Source organism: Lepidothrix coronata, unplaced genomic scaffold (assembly GCF_001604755.1).
Source record: "Lepidothrix coronata isolate B3197 unplaced genomic scaffold, Lepidothrix_coronata-1.0 Scaffold139, whole genome shotgun sequence".
NCBI classification, from domain to species: domain Eukaryota; kingdom Metazoa; phylum Chordata; class Aves; order Passeriformes; family Pipridae; genus Lepidothrix; species Lepidothrix coronata.
Genome location: NW_016690319.1, coordinates 660,874 through 681,960, shown reverse-complemented (window position 1 = coordinate 681,960; position 21,087 = coordinate 660,874). Strand labels below are relative to the sequence as shown.

The following is a 21,087-nucleotide window of genomic DNA, read 5'->3' as shown; positions in this document are numbered from 1 at the left end:
TTCATATACCTTCAGGGGTGGTGATTCAAATACTTCCCTGGGCAGCCTGTTTCAATGCTTGATAACACTTTTGAAGAAATTTTTCCTAAAATCAGAATAGTCAGAACCTTGGTATTTTTTCCTCATTTGTCACACTATTAATTTGTATCCCTTCAAAAGAATTGCCTTCACTTTCTTCTCCCTCATGACTTTCTTCATTGTTAAAAGGTGTCCAGATAGGGACAGACTTGAAGAAACCCATGATGCTGCTCCATGCACACAGTGGAGCCCCGTGAAAAAGCATAGTAACAGATTAACACTGTGACTTCTTACCACTGGTGGTACCCTTCCCCCCTCAAAATACAGAGGGACTGGCACATTCACGTACTTATGTGATCTCTCCTACTGCTGTATTCTGAAATCAGGCAGGGAAATAAATCTCCCCCATCACTTTTCCTGTGTATATCTCTAGGCTGTCACAACGACTCAGCCAAATCACAAAGAAATGTTTTTAGCTGAGATATTTTACAAGTAGTGAAATGTTTCTTTTTGAACCTGGGTTCAACAAATGATTTATTAAAGAATTTTTACATCATTTATTCATCTTACAACTCTACATATAAAAGGCTTCCTATGAGAAGTGCAACCAAGAAGTTTTTGTCCTTTTAATACATGTCTTGATAAACCCTCATCACTTGCATCACAAGGTAAGAAAATCAGCAGAAAGTCTGATCTTTGCAAAGACCCCCATGAATAACCCACGTGAAACAAAAATAAATATAATTATGTCTACAGGAAACACAATGGTACTAAATCATATCTAGCATCATTAACACAAAACATATTTCATAGGTGGTCTTAAAAAAAAAACCAAACCACTAAGGAAATTCTGAAGGTGGAAATTGGGTAAAGCAATTCTGAATTCTGAAAAAAACCTTTGAAAACAGATTGTATGGAAGGGTGGCATGAATTTTTTCTATGCTTTTAAAAATCTTTAGCAAATTTTCAGTTATTGTTTGGTAGGGGACAGCACATGAGCAGTTGTCATTGAAGAGAAAACTGATAAAAGCCTGCTTTGGTATTAATAACAGAATAAAAGCACTACCATGGGCAATGGGCTGCAGGAGGTCTGTTGGTTGTATGACCCATTCTTTCTGTAAACAGCAACCAAATATTCACATAACTGTAAGCTGCATGGTGGATCTAGGTGAACTTCTAGCTGCTTTTTTTATTCTGTTAACTGATTAAGTGATTCAATAAAAAGATGTACTTAATGTACATGCCAGCTCTATGCTGTAAACATTATTACAGAACGTTTTCTAAAGGGGCTAATTTTACACAGAATCAATGGTGTGATTATCATAATTTTAGCATTACGCCTTCAGAGAAAATTCAGCCTTGAACAGGCAGAGAAAAGGAGCAATAATATACATTACTATTAAAGTTTTTATGAATCAGTTGTATGCTTACGAGATTAAAAATCTTTAACACCATTTTGGGCTGCTGATTCTTCCACTATTAAAAAAAAAGGTAGGAGGAGACACACAAAGCCAGAAAAAGGGTTCTTTCTCCTCTTCCATTTTGGGGGTTGATAGGTGTACATTCATAAATAAATAAATAAATAAATAAATAAATAAATATTCCTTTTTAGATGTCTGTATTTGGGTCTATCTCATAACATACAGAATTGGGGAAAAAAATCCAAGCAAATACACCTTTCTTCAACTGTTCCAATAGACTGAGTTTCAGTGGAATAACTCTGAAAGTGAATTACTTTAAGATATTTTCTCATTTATTAAAACTACTTCCTAAAAGTTACAAAACTCTTCTAATAAAGTAAAATATTCCAACTCAAAAATAACTATTTCATAATTGTGTAAAAATAGTTTCTTTGCCAGCTTACTACTGCTACTACTCCAGAGAGAGTTGTCTCACAAACGGGAAAATCGTTATTTTTATTATGCCATCAAATTTGAAACGTCTCTTGATTCTACTGAAGTGAGTGGTCACATGTAGTTCTTAGAGAACAAAATGCAGCGTTGAATTTACAGCTGGGTTATTACTCACTTCCAGCTGTTTTTTGATGGTACTGTTATTTCCTGCAACAGTTTGTATTTCCCACAGTGAATGTTAGCTCTTGAGAAAGTGATATGCTCATTTATCATAATGAACAAAACCATAACTAATAATGAGAATATTTGAAATATTTTTAAGAACCCCTAGAACTTAAATAATTTCAGTTGAGTCACTGAGAAACTTTTCGTTGACTTGAGCAAGTGTTAATGCCTCTTTCTGTGCAAAAATGTAGTATTTAAATACGTAATATCACTGAACTTAAAGGTTTTCTTTTTTCCTTTAATTCCATGAATTCAACCAAGTACTTTATTTACTGATCTTTTGTCCCCCAGAATATTCAAGAAAAGTGATCATAATTAAAAAAAAAAAAGATTTGCACAGAAATTGATGGTAAAGTACACCTTGTTCACTTAAGTGAAAATAAAAATATGTGTACCTGAATAATTGCTATCTTGTAATGAAAGCAGGTCTTTTGATAACGAAGACTTCTTTTGTTAATAGATTTATCTACAATACAGACCTAGACAAGCCACCTATAAAAAACATTTTGTGGTCAGTGTGACTTGTCCTGAGTTAAAACAGTGGGAGGAAATAGATTTTAAAAAAAAAGTTTTAAGAGCTAAGACATCTATAAGTTCAAAACCCTATGAAGTCTGTATATATGTTTCATGTGGGCATTAAAACACCCAGAAAGTATCTCCAATTATCTCTCAAAGAATGAGATTTTCAGACTATGAAGGTGACTCGTCATAAACTAAAACCACTTACAACCTTAATTATTCTTGGCAGTTTTAAAACCATCTTTTCTACAGCTACGCAAAACTCACTTGTAATAGGTCTTATCTGCTGAGTCTTTACAGAACCTCAGAATTGCTCTGAGGAACTACAGCAGGAACTACATGCACTATAACTGAAATTACAGTTAAATTCTGCAAATGGTCCAAGTCCTCCTATTTGTGTTTCTGAACACAAAAGTGTACATGCAATATGCATTCTAGTCCTCATGGTCTCTTAATAAAATGTAAGATACTAGGCTGAGTCTAGGCTAATGAAAGTCTTTAAAGACATTTCACCCTTTTCAGATTTTTTCCATAGAAATAAGGTTGTAAATTATACAGAAAGGTTGTAAACCCTCTACCTCCTTAAAAAGTCACCTAGCACACACACCCAACTCTGAAGAGTTTTTCTAATTGGCAACACATGTACTAAACATATTCCCTGTTTCTTCTGTGCTTTCTGTTGTCAGTCTTACATGGTTGAGCTTTCAAACTCTAAAAGGAATGTCTGAAGATATTTTCCACCATTCTGACAGCAAAATGAAAAACAAAACAAAAGACAGGTGGTTCCATGTTTATCTAGGAACTAGTGAGTCAATGAACTATTCAGTGGCTAAATCATATATTCTCCCAACCTTCCAGGATATCTCAGAATATGGTCATCTTCTCTGCATTTGCTCAAGAATCAGATTTTGTTTTTCTTTTTCTCATGTTCATTCCACATGCACCACAAAGGACACTCTTCCCTCACCTCCAGAACATGTCCTGCACCTCTCTGAGAATTGCTGGAAGGGAACTGCCACTTGGATTTAACATCTGTGAAAAGCTAAAGCAAGAGCTACAAAGATTGATAAGTCTCCAGAGAGTCAAGGCTCAAATACAATTTATTTGATTGTGTAAGAAGGTGAAAAGGGAAGAGAGAGAGCATCTATGTGCTCACAAATACTGGAAGGAACAAGGAGAGAGAGGCAGCTCTATTTTTGTTCCTATAGTGTTTAAACTATCATGCACCGATCAGGAGGAAAGAAGTTTCTCTTTACTGATGGCAGAAGAGTCGCAGACCCCTCTTACTTTGATGATGAGCCAGGAACAAAGTCATCCTAGAGGAGATGTCATTGCAAAATAAAGGCTTCCTCAATATTTTCTTCCTTTGGACAGTGGGAATGTTGGGATAAAACTGTGCTTCTATCCTGCCTCCTCCACCAACAGAACTGCATGGTGCCCTGGGCATCCTGAAACAATTTTATCTGCTTTGATTATTGTACATCTAGGTGATGTTCCCCATCTCAATACCCTGCCTCCTGATGGGTGTAAGAAGCTTTAAAATGAAAAGTTGTCTCCTGAATATTCACTGCTGTAGCTTGAGCAATCATGAAATAGCTGAGACAGTAATTAAACAGAATAAATCAAAGTGTACATTGCAGAATTTCTTAGAAGACATCATTCCTGCTCCAAGCAGACATTTTTAACATAAAAAATCTGGAATGCAAAATGTTTGGCACATGGTATTTCACTTCAGCACACTGAAAAGAACAACTCCTCTCTCCAACAAATGATGCATAATCAAAATAAATCTGTTTCCTTAGAAATTTATATAGACCTAAGGATTACTAAGAAGCCAGAAAAAGCAAGCCAGTTAAACCATACCACACAGTTTAATCTGGGGTGGGAAAGGCTGTAGTCCAACTTTTAATTCACATTATTTCGAGGGTGAAGGCATCTTTGCCAACAGGCAGGCCAACCTGAAACATGAAATTCTATTCAAGAAAAAATGTTGTTTACTTTGTGAGCAGTCAAATACTGGAACAGGCTGCCCAGATAAGTCGTGGATTCTCCATCCTCCATGATACTTAGCACATATCTATTCACGGTCCTGGGAAATCCATTCAATCTGATCCTGCTTTAGAAAGGGACACTGGACCAGACAATCTCCAAGATGCCTTCCCACCTCCACCATCATGTGATTCTGCGGTTACTATATATATATTGCACACATTTTTATAATAATGCTGGAATAAAGTTGAGAAAATCTGTCCCAGGATAATTGTTTTAAAAAAAAGTGTTCAAAATTTTCACAATGAAAAAAACAAAAAACAACAAATAGATTTACAATAAAGGTTAAAGGAAGCTTTCTGGAATGAGCCAAATTCAACAGGGAAATTTTAGCAGCGACTATAGTGGTAGAACTCTGCATCTACGTAACCCAAGTTATTATACATTAGCATACAGATTGGAGACCTAAAAGTAGTCACAGAATAATTTGATTTCTTATTTCCCTACCTAGAATCTTGTATTCCCACTAAATTCCAGCATATGGTCAAGTGTATTACAGAAAGTTCATACGCAGAAATGAAAAAGAACTGATCCAGCCATAACCACACTGGAGTCCAGAACCAGAGTCTGGAATTTTCAGTTTGATCAATTCAATCAGTTTCCCCCAAAAGGACAACGGAACTCTTAACTGGTTTACCAAAATGTAACTCATTGTAAGTTAGGATACTGAAATAAAGCTTCCATAAAACTGCTTAAGAAACAGTTTCTTAAGGAATCACAGTGTTTATTAAAAGAACCAAAATAAACCTTTTCCTGTATATTGAAAAGACCACCAATATGATTAAAGAGCCAAATTTTAAGAAGAAAAGGTATTGAGTTGCTTTGCAGAACTGCAAATGATTATAGATATTATTAAGCAGATGGAAAGTAGAGTGCATTTCTACAGTAAACTTACAGGAAGGGTAAACATGTATTGTTGAAAGCAAATTACCGATACTGAAAAGCTGAGGCTTTTAAGAATATGGCAATTAAAGGGGTATGGAGGGAGTGGGGGAGAAGAATGGCAATTTGACTTAAAAAACTCAACCCAATCCGACCAAACCATGAAAGCAGCCATGAAAGTCACTGACAGTCATAGCACTTCTTAAAAACTGCTAAACTTCTCAGGCATATATTTTTGCATTTTTATTATATGAAAGTCTTAGGAAAAAGTCTACTCCTTCCATTGGTTGATAGGGCTGTTTTCACTGGAAACTTTTATACAGAAGAAAAGCAGAAAAAAAAAATCTGTTAAATTTGTATTTAGAATGAGACATCCAAAAGAAAAGGTCACAGACGACATCTGACATTTGGGCTGGGTAAAGGGAAATAAGGCAAAAAGGTAGACTTTTGCAAGGCACATTGGCACAAAGGAACAACTCAAGTTGCGTGAACAGATGAGATAAAATAGATAAGAAAATGTCTGTAGAAAATCGAAGAGAGTATCAGCTCCTGGGATTTGGAAAAGTAAATACACAATGCACTAAAAGAAAGAGGCCATAAAATCAGGAGATAAAGCTCAGGAAGATGTCATTGTAAAAGTACAAGGAGAACAAGATCTTACGGAAAAAACATGTGATATAAAAAGTAGGAGAGACGTGAGGGAGGAGTCTGGAGAAGACTTTTGGAAGCACAATCAGTGAGAGTGTATTACCACAGAGTGCTGGTGGAATGTCAGGGGGTACGGGGCAGACTTAGGAGGAAAGGAACATGAAATAATTTTGTTAGATAAGTTTCCTAAGGAGATTAGAAATTAAAGGGAGATGGAATATGACTATTAATGACCCATACAAATTATAAAAATCTGTTTGCAGCAGAAAACAGAAGAGAGAGACTGAAACAAAAACATTGATACAATGGCCTTGCATGGGCAAAAAGAGTTTCACACTGAGAATGTTTGTATCTAAGTTCTCCTGCCGTACACAGTCTAAACTCAAGAGATAAGCTAAAAAGGCAATAGAAAACTGGTCATTATGGCAGTTACCTTATAGCAACAGCTTGCATTCAACTCTTAAGTGTGCAAAGTATTTGATTTTTAAAAGGAAAAATTCAGTAATCTTTGAAAAAATAAACCTGTCTTTTTAGCAACATTACCTGTAAAAATAATATCCAGTGATGTATATCTATAATTTTGCAATGGATGTCAATCACTGAACATTAAAAAAGCTCTTTCATAAATCCAAACAACACACTGTTAATACGAGGTGACTCCTGCGTGCCTGATAGTTTTTGTGGTCTAAGTAAAGAAGCACCAATTACTTTCACAAGTTAAACATTCTGAAATTTCAGATATTGAATCAGTTGCATAGATTGTACTGGGAATTCTTTTCTGACAATTATGAGATTATGTTCATCAGTGGAGGACTAGTGAATCACTCTGCACAGGAAGAATTTTAATGTAACTCAAAGAGCTAATGTACCACTAAATTTATTTTTATATATCCAAGTAGATGTACATAAAATTAAAATGTTGGAATTATTTGTAAATATTCTGAATAAATAGTTAAATCCTGTTTGTTATCTCACTGTAATATATAAAACAGCGTATTCAGCAAAGCCCCATACTAAGTGTTACTTTCTGCTTCCATGATGCTAATAACGTGATTTCTCACTGAATCCATCCTGAAAATTTGCACTGCTTGTAAGTAAGTCATTAGTCTTTAGAGAACAGATGTTCTGACAATATTTCTTCTACATGGTCCCATATATCACGTTTTAATAAATTACTTTCCTAAAACTTTCATAAGAGGCTTAAGGAGAAACTAGATAAAATATTTTTTATATTCTAGTTTTGTTACCTATAACAATTTCTTGAAATTGGATGTAAGGAAAAGCTGCAAAATGTACCTTCAAGGCCATTTTTCAGTCTTCCAGCTCAGAAATTTGCAAATACGTTTGGTGCAAAAAGTGAAGGATGCAAAACAAAAAAACAACTCTCCAATATTCAGGGCTTGAAAAGTAAGAAAAACTTGAAATTATTTGTCCAAAGGTACAGAAGAGGTGGACATTTTTAACATTAATGTTGATGTATGAATATTCATCAGCACAGGGTAGCATAATATTTTCCAGTTTAAAGTATTAAGATTTCATAAAAGAATGCTGAATTGCACATCTCTATAACTGAAATATAACTTTTTTTTGTTGAAAAGCTAATATTTAAAACAAGAAAAAGTTGCAAATTAATTGTTCTCCTACTTTAGAAACCCATGAGTACTAGAGTCATATGTATGTTATTTTTGAGATATGCAGAGAGCAAACGGCTATCATAGGGTGAAAAATTTAAATAAATACCAGAGCAGTACCAAATTGGAAAATTCAACAGTAATGACATTTTACAGAATTCTGAGAGTTACTCATGCTGTCTACATATATACTCTTTCTAAATAGTTTCTTTGAATGCTGAAATATTGCAAAACAAGTGTTGGTTCACTGCCTTTGATATACAACATAGGTCAATTCTCACTGCATAGCCTTCATCCATCCACACTGATTTTGCTTTCTGTTAGCAAAATTTAGCAAACCTTGATTACATTATACAGTCAAAATTATTTTATGGCAGTTGTGAATCGTTACCATAATACAATCTTTTTCCAAATTCAAGAGACAATCCTTGCAGTGTTTCCTTTCAGAAGCAAATAAAAATGAGAATGTATTTCTTATACTACTGGACAATCTTGATGAATAAATCTCATAATTTAATGTAATGAAAATTAGATGACACAAGAGCATATGTGCTTCTTAACAGGCAAAATAATTTCTAAAGCTGTTCTAAATTCTGCTTATGGAAAAACATGAAAAAATACATTCATTCATCTCTCAGCCATACTGAAATCAGATTCACAGAAGGAATCTTTGAAAAGGTCTAGTTTTTCTAAAATGTACCTCTGACAATCCAGAAAGTAAACAAATTAAGTCATGGCACATAAAAGCAAATTTAATTTTGAGGACAAAGTGCTCTGTCTCCCAAATGTGGAGCAGTATGTAAATAAAAAAAAAAGTCAGATTATTTATCCTTCCATGACATTATTAATTTCTTCTTTGGAAAGCTAGGATGTCTCTCTATATTGAGAAGTGTACACAAGAGCAAAAGTTCATGTAGGCGCAATTCCCAAAAACATATAAATGTTGGTTCTTATCACTGTTTTTGTAATTCACACAAACCTTCCTTTTTGTCTTCTGCAGGAATCTTCACTTTTGTGTCTGTTATATCTTTGAAAGAGGCCAGAAAGAGTACTACATCTCCTTTTTCATTCTTTATAGGAACAATATCCAGTAAGCACCAGAATGAAGACCCTGCAAGGATAAAGAATGAATTTAATTCAAATAGCTGTCTTTTAGCAGAGAAAGGGGGGAAAAAAGTGAACTAGTAAATCTACAACTATGTAATTCTAAAAAAAAAATCTTATTTAGGAGGTCAGTAGTCAGGGAATCACAGATGTTCAGCTCATGTAAATCTCTTTGCATCATTGGTTGAAGCTCAGTAATACTGTTTCTCCAGAAGGAAGACATTAATTTAAATGCAAAATTTATCTACAGGGATCATTAATGGAGTTTAATGTAGCTGTTTAGTCCTCTGAAACCATGAACTCTCAACTGATGTTGCTTATTTCCTGGAAAAGCTTTCGCTTTGTTAACTTGACATCTGAAGCGTTCATGTTTACTATAGAATCATTCTACCTTAATCATCTGACTTGATACTCATTAAAACCCCTTGACAGAAGACCTGATAGTCAGAGGATCATTCTACTAATTCAAAGATATTTAAACTAATCAGATATCAGGCCCAGAACAGAAATAGAATTAACTCATTGCAGCTTACAGATGGTGAGATATCTAATAACACACATCATCTGTAAAATTAATATCTGCTGTCTTCCCTACTGTCTGTAACATTCACCTCGCTAAGACTGAAGTTGTAAAATGCTGAGTTTGGCAATATTCTTGTCAACCTTTCTCTGTCCACACCTGCTATATAATCATACGGCCTAAAATAAATTCTTACTGTTGTCACTGGTTGTGTACGTCCTGTTTGTAAGATATGTTATTCAATTCCAATGACATAATTCATAAACTTACTACTAACACTACTGGGAATAAGAAAATAATGAATGCCTGGATGCTGGTAGTGCATTACAAGCAAACATCCTAGATCTCAATCCCATCCATTCTTAAGTAATTCAGCCCAGTACCAGGCTTTTGTCTCTTTCAGGTTTTGGGTACCAATATCAACTACCTCCATCCACTGTCAGCCTCCTAATATTATTTACAAGATATAAAAGTAGCGCTGGAGAGTTTAAAATTTATTTTTTGGACATGTCTTTACACTTCTACAATCACGCTGCTTCACAACATACTGTTTTTGGCATTCATTCACCAGCACAAGTCTACTTTAATGCACATAAAGAAATAGGACTATTTCCCTGAACCATTGCTACCACAACTGACTACTGTCACATGATCAGCTGAGCTCTGGAGGGGTCCTTAGGAAGAGCAAGCAGATTAGTCACTGTGCTGTCTGCTGAAGTTTTCAGTTTGGAAAAAGAACTGGACACAGGAAGATCACAGTTAAGTTTTATAATTTAGATTTTCAAGTGGAAGTTCCCTGACTGCCTGTTGAACACGATAGACAAGCATGGGAGGTGAAACAGCAGCTTCCCTTTTGAAGGATCATTACAGTTAAAAGTACAAAAATATGTTTCAAAGGAAATTCATCTTGTTGTCTCTGTCCTGGTCAAACTTTCCAAGAGTCAGACCGGCAGCTTTCAGAGTAACATTACTAGTTCAGTAATCAGGAAACACTGCCACTTAAGGTTTTTAAAGAAGGGACAGGGAGAATTTGGAACAAGAGGAAAGAAATTGGAGGAGAGAAAAATCATGGAAAGAAGCAGACTAGATTTATATTAGGTTTAAATATTCTCATTCTGAGATTGAAGACAAAGTAAGTAAGGAAGCCCTTCTAAAAAAAAAGGTAGAAATTATGTCAGAAGCAAGATATTTCTACTGTTCCTTCTTCCATTTTAATTTTTCTTTCTTAATTTATTTTTTCAGTTTTGACTTTTTTACCAAAAATTCTGGGAAAAATTGCTCAGTAGTAGTACTGTCAGAACAGTTATAGAGACTTATCATCCTATCCATCTGAAGTGCTGCATTCAAAGAGAAGACGTATGCAATTACTGCTTGCAAATAGAATCACAGGTCTCTACAAAATGCCATTATAACTTTTAAACTGGCCAAATTCTTACTGGTAATATTACTTACTACTTGGCTGCATTATAGCAGTAGTCTCAGTGAATAAGAAGTCATTCTCAACTCTTTCTTCTAAATATCACCAACAGTGGCAATGGTCTTTTAAACATCTGTTTCAATCTCGAGAAGTGGAAGCATATCTTACTCTTTTTAATTGCTTCATGTCTTTTCCACACATACCCCCAAATTAGCCATTAAGGTTGCTCCTCAAAGAAAGTTGTAGATATCAGCCATGTTCAAACAAACCTAACTCAATTATGGTAATATTGTCTGAAATGATAGATTTGTAGATTTAAGAGAGTTATTGTAACATGGTTCATCATTAGAAATAGATACATTTCATGGTTTAATTTAACATTTAATGGTTTAATGCATTTGCTCTTTTGTATAATCAAAGCGCATTTGAATTCTCTGCACATGAACATTGGTCACTGAAATTGTTCCACATCCTGTCACCATTAATGTTACTCACTGTTTCTCACTATCATATTTTCTTTCATTATCTTTTCTCATTTTCCTTCTCTAAATATTTTGACTAAGCAAAGCAAACATGCATAAAATGTGGTGTGCCAGCACTGCCACACACGGCGGGGAGACACCTCCCCTCCCCACACCCTTCTGGGATGCAGCCCCCCCTCCGTACCCCCAGAGCCACCCCCACCCCTGCACCATCCTGTCCCCATTCACCTCCGGGGCCACCTGGCTCCACCCGACCCAGCTCATGCCCAGCGTGGCCCCATCCCAGCCCACCGGGGGACAGCAGTTCCGCACTGGTTCCCAGTGGATGCTGGGACCTGCAGTCCCGCCGTGCCGGAGCCAGACGGCAAGTGACGCTGGCTATTCCCACCCCAGCCAATGCCATTCGTCCTGACCCAGCTTGTTTGCTGGGCAGAAAACACACATCGAATAAATGCACAGGCTACTTCACTCCTGAGGAGTTCGCTGCATGGTGGAGTAGTCAGTCCTGGCTGTATTTATACACTCAATCTTTAGAAGTCCTAAACTGAGCTCGAGTGCTTGGTTTCCTTTTTTTTTTTTTCCCTCTGCCTTTACTCTGAAAGGGGGAAATGAATATGAGGTACTCTTCAGGACTAGAGATGATCTGTTTTAGGTCAGGACTAGGTCAATATAAGGTTGCATTCTGTCAGAAACAGAAGTGTGCTTTCATTATTGAGGAGCATTCTTGGAAAAATATACTGATCCAATGCGATCTATTACTTAGCTTTTACTGAAAGCCAGCATCATATAATTCTATAAGCCAAAAGCAGAACTTTCTCATCAAAAAAAGTAGTACCCGATTTTGTTACAGTTCTTTTGAATGCACTCATCTGTGAGACAGAAATTCCTTCTCTGCTTCAGATGGTGCATACAAAGGTTTTCTGTTTGTCAAGAGCCGTCTATCAAAGAAATTTCTCTTGGAGGTTTATTTATATACAGACTCTCTTTATTGCTTCAGGCCACCACTCTTGGAGAAAGAGTCTAATCTTTCTCTTGCATTATGAAGTGAAGGGTCAAAATATGTTTTAATAACCTCAAGGCTTATATAAGCACATCACAGGGAATGAGAAAAGAGACCAAATGAAGCATAATCTTATCACAAGGCAATTTGGCTATAGTCCACCTTTTATGTATATATAAAAAAAGAGAGTACTTTATGGTCACTCTCTCAACCAACCATTCTACCTTTCCTCGCTTTGACAGCTAGAAGTCTGTCCTCAGACTGAAATCAAAACAAAGGTCAATAGACCAAGGAATTTAAAAGGGAGGTTTTATACAAAACCCTGCCATTAGAATGCCAATAGCCTTCAGAGCCAAGCTTTCTGTTCACTAGAAAATACAGCCCACTTAAACCAAGGAACAGACTGAGACCATTAGCTCCGCTGATGAGATATGTGCACTCACCATATGAAAATACTTGACCTTCAGTCACGCCCACCCCAGACAGAGCCCAGTGAAATACTCAGAATGGAAAAATCTTGGTAGATATTTGAGTACTACAGAGAAAGATTGCACAGGTATTGCAATATAGAAATGGAATGGGATTATGGACAGCAAGTTTATATGATTCTTTAACAAGGTAATTAAATTCTGCACCCATCTGCACCATTGTAAAAATTTTGAGTAGTGAGTTCTTTCTTAGCCATACATATTCCTATAAATTACATGGAATGAGTGATATTCATGCAAAGCTGTGGTCGGTCCCCTTTTGCTCTTGACAGTCTGTGAGTAGTTTTGTCCAGGAAAAAAAGCTTAAGCCTTCCTTTTTTTTTGATATGTGTTATATCCAATTGCAGACCGTCAATAACTCAGGACTTTTCTTGCCACACTACTCTCCAGACAGACACTGATCCAGCTTGTCCTGTCCCTTCCATCACTTAGGGGGTGATGCCCCTTGCATCATTCAGGGGCCGGAAATAACAAATGCACAAATTTCTGTGATTTATTTCCGCTTCTCTGTGCTGAAAGAAAGAGGGATTAAATTGCAGAGCTCTTTAGTGAAGCTCTGCATCTGCATATAATGTGCCAGACTAGCTCAGTGAAATGTTTCCTAGACTGTGAACCCGAGTATCTGAAGGCAGAAAGTTTAAATATTTTGCATATTAGATATACAAGTCATGTGGCAGAAAACAATATCTCTTCAAGGAATAGTTATCATCAGATATATATGCATAAGAGTGCAGAATTAGGCTGCACAAGACATCATAAATCTTTAACCTACCTTTATGTTTCAGCAGGAGACTTAGTAAACTAAATGTTCTTTTAAGGAGATGCAAATCAAGCCTTAAAGGAAACTATTAAAACACACCACCCAATTTGTTATGTAGAAGATAAAAATATTTTTGTGTAGATAGCTGTAATAACTTGTCAACAGTGTTGATGCTAAATCTGCACCATTACAACACTGTCTCATTGGAAGAGTTATGAATTGTTAGCGAAGTAAACCTGCTGCTGGATACATCATAATGCCAGAGAAGTTTTAGCCTGATCATCTCCTCTTTTCCATCACAGAAAGTGTGCACTTCAAGACTGACAGACCAGGATGCCAAAGATTTTGCCTGAGGAAACCAAACTTTCTCTTTCATTAGCTTAGCCAAAGATTCGCAGCGTCACTGGTAACATTTCATTTTGAAAGTTATGTAGTTTTCACAAGATGTCAAGATTTTTTTGAGGAGAGAAAAGTGCAAAGAAGAAAACAATCCTTACAAAAATTGCAACTGAACTAAACAGAAAGGGAAAGAAGCTGAAAGAAAAAGTATAGCTATAATAAAGTACTTTCCCATAAATATCGCAACTTTGACAGTGATCAAGTAACTCAGCTAATGCAAGGTTCTGCTGCTTTAAGCAAATTAGCACCTCGTTCTTCTCCATCATCTCTGCAGAAATCAAATGTATGTCTTAACAAAACCTATATTTTTTTTCCTTGAATTCTGCTATTGCAGGTGCCAGCCTGTGCGCTATACCTTGGTGACATTCTTTGATCTGAAATTATTGCAAAACTAAGAACACGTGTGGGCTAGCATGCAACTAACTTCTACGGGAACAGATGGTTGTGCTAACATTTTCACAGGAGTAGTAAAGAAGGTTCAAGATCTTGTTTCCCCAAAGTCTTTGTGGCCAGCAGATCATGCTTATATCCTGGAAGTCTCCCTACAAGTATTAACAGTCAATGTAAATCCATTCCAAAATGGATTTATAATCTATTAATGAATCCAAAATGGATTAATTAAAAATGTATTTACATCTTAAACCAGAATATAGTTGTGTCCCAATCATTTGGTAGATGAAAGGAGATAATAAAATACTTTAATAATAAAGTAAAAATTTTATTTCTGTATGAATAAGAAGGAAAGTATTAATCTTGTTGAGTTGATTTAAAACTTGTTACAAATAGCTTTGCAACACTCAATATAGCCTATGGAATGCCATGTACAATTATTAAAATCTGTTAGAGATGTGCAAATCCCCTCCTCCATGTCTTCCCAGCCTTCTTTTCTGTACCCAACTTCAACCTATGCTCTATTTCTTCTACTGCCAGGTAACTCAGTGCCTCATATGTCATATGCCTCTTATTGCTTAGCATGTCCAACTTTTTGGACACGGTCATCATGTCATCACTGCCATGACTGAGAGAGGAAGAGAGGGAAATAATGTTTTAAGAGGAGATGCTTTTCAGCACAGCAATCTCCTATCCTTGCCTCTCCTGCAAACTACCAGTGTTAAGCAGAGAGAGGCTTAATTCACCTCAAAGTTTCCATTTATCACTACGTGGACACAGGCTAGCTGTGTTATGGCAGGTTCTAGTTTGAGTGCATGCCTTTTCCAGCCTTAGTGTTCTTTATATTTTTTGTATGTCACAGCTGCAGTTTGTAGTACATGTTTTACACAAGCTAATTTATGAGCTCTCGTACATCTACATTTCAGTTTTGTTTACTCAGTTTTCTTGTCTCTCCTTGTCTAGCTCCACTATCTTTCCTACTTAATGGAACCATTTCAAAATCCTCTAGTTACACTGAGTTTTCATTGAACAAAAGCAGAGAACTAAGCAATGCCTGTCAATGCCATATTGCATACATTAACCTTATGTGTACTACTTTTTTTTGTCTGCTCTAATTTCCTTTTCCTATCTCCATCCAGATTAGAAAAAAACCCTGCATTTAAGGAGATAAATACTTCCCTGATATAGTATATTTACCAGGTTGCAGTTTTAACAATTAGTAAAATACACAGGATTATCTAAAAGCTCTGTTAAGTCAGTGAAATACATTCTGTTTAAATGCAAAAAACTTCAGGGCAGACTCATAAATATTACAAATTTGCAACTTACTTTCCCTCCACCTCCAATGATCATTACTTTGTCACAGTTATAGTAGTACAAGGCATTCAGCATTTGTCAACAAACTCCTGGGAAAGCACTAACTGAGACAGGTTATTTATATAAACAAATATACTGTATCTGTAGATAAAATGAAGAATAACTCATCAAAACCAAACAAAAGCAATACAAACCAAACCAAAATACAGTTTCTTCAATATCTTTATATGGACTGTTCCAGAAGTAGTCAGGTTCAGTCCTTCCTGAGCAGTCTAGTCCTCACTTCATTGCTTTCAGTTAAGCAATCCCCAAATAAGCCAAATTTGCTTTCCCTTGATATTGTATTATTGAAATCTATTGTTAAAACTGTCTTTATAACCTATGGTCATTATTGCTTTTGGACTTCCAGAGCCAACATGTAGATGTAATCACAGCAGTAAATACGATTTCTCAGTCTACTGAGGGATGTACTTTTGAAAACAAAGCAAGAAATTTTCTTAAAGCACGATGATCTCTCACAGACATGTATATATGTGTGTATATATATTTACATATCTATTCATATATATATATGAAAAAACATGTACTTATTATGTTGAAATTGTGTCTGATATTTTGACATCAGGAGGAGTTGTAGCACACATTCATCTAAACACAGTCATGTTTTCAAATGACGTTATTTTGCTTTTAACTTCATTATTTTATTATCATAAAAAAGAAGATTTGAAGATGACATGAAATTTCCTGTAAGCAAAAACACAACAATACCAAAAACAGACCACTACACTTATAAAGAAAAATTTCAGGTTTTCAGTTTGAAAACACAAGTGATACAAATATAAACAAAAATATTTTCATACAAAATATTTTTGTGACCCTTATTCTGGTTTCTCTGGCAGTGGCAGCCCCTAGAAACAGAAGGCCTGGGGTCTGCAGCATAGGAGGTCTCCAGCGCTGGAAGAGGTGTTGGCTGCAGCCTGATGCTTATTCATATAGATCTCAAAAGACACAACACAGAGAAAGAGGGGTTTCTGCTGGTTACTCATCAACTTACGTTGCAGGGCTCAATTTTAGAAACTGATCATTTATTTTCCACTGCTTTTTCCACAAGGTTCAAGCAGTAGATCAGAGAATATTTTGTTTAATGAGAATATCAGTGCCTCTATAGTCCCTGTGTATTATTTCAGTTTTATCTGCTAATATTAATCAGCAGTTTTCAGCATGTTTGAGGATTTTCTGTTGAGGCCATCGTTCGAGAACTTGAACCTGTACTTGACATGCTGTCCACTGGCACCTTTCTGAAATGAAGGGGCTAGAGTTGAAATTTGAGAAGGAGTCAAGTCATGGATCTGGATTGATAATTCCATCCTTTGGGTTCATGTTTTTTGTACAGAAGGGTTTTGAAACACAATTATATAACTTTGTAGAGAGGATTAATCTTCCCAATTCCACTTGAATCCATGTGAGCACATGCTGTAAGCAGACTCTGAGCCTGCCCAATGAAACAAATTATAGTAACCCCACCAGTTGGAAAGCAGTAGGTTTTAACCTTCTAGTTATTTAACTGCTCTGTAAAATCTGCTTTTGCAATTTTAGCCAAATCAGTGAGAAGGTTCAATAGACAATGCTAACATGAGCCTCCTACCACTCTTCCAGAAAACTAATGCAAGAACCCATTGCAAATGTCAGCACAGGAGGTGGCAAGTAGTCTGCATCATGATCCAGTACGTAGATTTGGGGATCACGGACAAAATAAGGAAACATCAGCAGAAGGGAGGCAGGTAGTCATCAGGAAAAATAGTCCTTTGAACTGTCTTTGTCCAAAGAATAGCCTAACTCATGGTAAAGCTAAAAGTCAGCTTTTAGCTAAAGCTTGATTTAAATCCTTTATTTAAATACCTTTATTTAAAATAAAAGGTAGCCTATCAGCAGATTTAGTGTGGCCATAAAATTGTGAGAAAATTTGAAGAGAATATTGGCTGGTCTGATGTCGTACAAACATCTCACTGCAAAATAAATACCTGCATTTCTTCCTAAAAACAGATGTATAAAATGTAGCATAACAAAATATCTCTTAAAAACTAGACAAGATCATACAGCATTACTAACAGCCATTTATAGTAAGTGCAGCTGGAAACCCAGGGTGCCCATGTGGAAACATTAATTGGTAAGCATCTGTAAGCAATGAAGGACATCACTTTGTAGAAACTGTAGAAACTTTCATACAGATTTATTTACTTATCTGTGTGGTTCTGGGAAAACAAGTCTTTTCTCAGTGAATTATGCTTTTAATACATCATGTTGCTATTGAAAGAAGCTATTAGCCAATGTTGCCATGAATGCCATCAGAACAAAATATCAGCACTGTCAGTAAGCAGCAGTCTAGTTGAAGTCTCATTAAATTATAGAAAAAGATCTCAGATGGTTTAGATCATCTTACACACAGGGGATCTTACTGTTTTGTCTTTTACTTCTAACTGAAATTCATCCCCTTGTTTTGTCTTCTCTCAGGCTTTTGCTGACTGCTTTACCCAAGGCTCTGTAGAGTTTAAGCCAGGGCTCTCCAGAGCATCAGAAGTCTGCCCTATTTTCCTCTTCTGCTGCAAAAGCTGGAACTGTCTCTAAAATATCAAGATGCCTCATGGCTACCTGTTACCTTTCATCAGAAGCCATGGGTCAATCATATTAGGTGTTTGGAGAGAAAAGAAGCCAAAAATTCCCTCTTCTGTGAAATAGAGGAAAACAAGGACATGCCTTCTGTCTATGTTCTGTCTATATCCTATACTGCCTTTTAAAGAGAAAGACTTCCCCAAATCAGTGAAACTTCCAGATGCCTAATTAGCTATATGAAAGGGGAAAAGGAAAAAGAATGAGAAGAAAGTGATAAAAAGGGGAAAAAAAGGGGGGGGGGAAAAAGAAGAAAAAAGAAAATAAGAAAAAAAGAAAAAGTCTCATTTTATAAAGTTACAAATTATTTTTTGTTGCTCAGGTAACTGCAATTAGGTATTACCTTCAGATTAATTTTTCAGTGTTGCTTGCTCTTTTTATTCTCCTCCTCCTATATTTTGTACTATAATTTAGATAGTGTGAGCAAGCCTACCACAAAAGCATTTTAGCTTTCTTAATTTTAAACCAAATTTTTAAGGCAGAAAAGCAGTGAAGCAGCAGTGAGGCCACATTGTTATGAACTACTCTGCCAAGCAACTTGTCAAGGGGCTTCCTCTACATTAGTAACTAGATGTCACTAGAAAATTGATGTTTCTCTATGAAAATATTTTTTTTACAGTTATAAAATTCTAATAAATTCCTCTTCTCTAACTGTTGGGCTTAACATTTCCCAAAGACATTTCATGAGATGGTTAAAGCGGGGAGTCAGTTAAACTGGTACCATACAACTCCCATGTTTCAAAATGCTACAGGATATTTTTGGACAACCATTAAAACTATGTTTTTAAACTTCGTGTTGGAAAGAGCAGATACCATTTCTACAATGAGAAAAGTACTTTGTGTAGAGAAGGGATGCTTGAAGAAAACCCAATTTTCTTTCATTTCAAAAGAAATTAATTTTCCTTCAATTTCTTTGTAATTAATTAAATATTCTATAATTTTAAATAATATTGAACTCATCATCTACAAACTGCCTTTCTGTTTGCTTAACCAAACAATGCATTAAACACAAATGATGTTGTGGAGCCTTTGCTATCCTTTAGCCACATTATTCAACTGCAGCTATGGCAGAGGCAATAGATGATGTCTCACGGCCTGGAGCTGTCATTGCTGTCCATGTGAGAACACTGTCACACCTGGACTTCAAATGGCTTTTGGCCTGATGAAACCAGTAACTCAACAAGGGGTTCTTTCACCCTTTCTCTGCACATATTCCACCCATCTGAAAGAATACCTTAATCCTGACCTTTGGGATAAGGATATAGACTTACTAAAACACATACTCTCATGCAATGATGAGAAGAGACAAAATATCTTGATTTAATCTTACTCTTAAAATAAATAAATAATACAGAAACTAAATATATTACATCTTCCTGCCCCAACAATTTGCTTACCAAATCTTTAGTGGCCAAGAACTACAAGGCACATGCCTAACACATACCCCAGAAAGTGTTTAAATAAATTTACATATAGAAGATGACAAAGAGTCCCTTGAGTCCTTGTGGTTTATCACAGATAAAGCAAAGTCTACTTGCAGACAGTTCCTAAGGCAACTTGTATTGATGGTCCCAGCAACACCCAGTTGCTCCAGTCCTCTTACAGCAGGGATTTTTAATTGCCCACAAAATCTTGTGCAAACAGCCCTTTTTCTGGGGTGCACAGATACAGTACACAACACAGTGAATTCTCTCAAACATCCATAAATCAGAAATGGCCATTACTGATTATATTATGTTTCACACAACTTACACATGCACAGAAAGAGGCCAATTTCCTTTCAATGAAGGAAGGTTGTGGGACTACTGCAGGTTTTAAAAGGTTGTTTGTAACCACAAATCTCAGTTAAAACAATACAAACTTAATTTTGAGACATAGAAAATTAGTCTGATTGGTCATAAGGGACCAAGGTATGACCTTCTCAGCAGCTGAAGATAGAGAGCTTATACTGGACTAAGTCAGTGATTACAGGGCTTACTGTAGAATTATCTTAGGCTGTAACAGAAAAGGAAAAAATCCACACTGGTCCTTAATTGTATTTCAGTTAGAGGGAATGTAAAGACCTCATTTGACTACCTGCACTTGCTATTGATAAACTTCTGAAGTGGTCCAGTAGTGAGAAAAAGAAGGGTTTGCCTAAGTGTAGTTCCTCAGCATAATCCCCAACTGCTTTTAGATTGTTCTAAAAAAGAGATCCAGGGAGCGAGCGTTTTTCTCACAATTCACTTGAATTCCAAAAGGTTAATTTGCATTTCCATTTTCATAACTGACAACCTGATTCATTGCAGATGTTTTAAAGAAAATGTAGAAATAGTAACAGAAAAAAATTAAGTTAAAAAATCAGCTCCTAAGCAATATAATTTTAAAACTTTCTGAAGAAGACAACAATCATCAAATTCTTTGTTTTTTAATAGTTTCCTTTTCTGTTTGTCTTCAAGAAACTAATAGAGCTCTGTCAAATAAAAAGTAAGAAACTGACTGAGGAACCAAAATAAATTCTGAAACTATGATGAAAAGTGTATTTTAACTCCAATTTTCAAAAGACATCTCTCTCTGAAGCTGCTGGTTTTGCTGCAATAGTTCTAATACTTCTGTGTGCTAACATGGCAGAAAATATCCAGGATGAGCAACTAGTTTATCTTATTCTAAGAATTCATTAAAATGCCAAAAGGAGAACACATATAGAAAAAAGTTCCTACCCACTTCTAGTCACTCCAG

The 21,087-nt window shown here is 35.9% G+C and overlaps 1 protein-coding gene across 2 annotated transcripts in view; it reads right to left on the bottom strand.

Moving 5' to 3' along the window:
- The window catches only part of KCNH8 (potassium voltage-gated channel subfamily H member 8), a 179,414-nt gene that overhangs the window by 97,547 nt on the left and 60,780 nt on the right, over positions 1–21,087 (bottom strand). The window contains exons 1-2 of one of the 2 annotated variants that reach the window (XM_017827408.1): positions 10,902–10,978; positions 8,805–8,936 (exon numbers count right to left, since the gene is read on the bottom strand). In XM_017827408.1, coding sequence (XP_017682897.1) covers positions 8,805–8,936; positions 10,902–10,914 — 145 coding nt within the window. In that variant the 5' untranslated portion in view covers positions 10,915–10,978. Of the gene's footprint in view, positions 1–8,804; positions 8,937–10,901; positions 10,979–21,087 lie in introns of those variants that run through there. The other variant, XM_017827407.1, reaches the window with a different exon arrangement.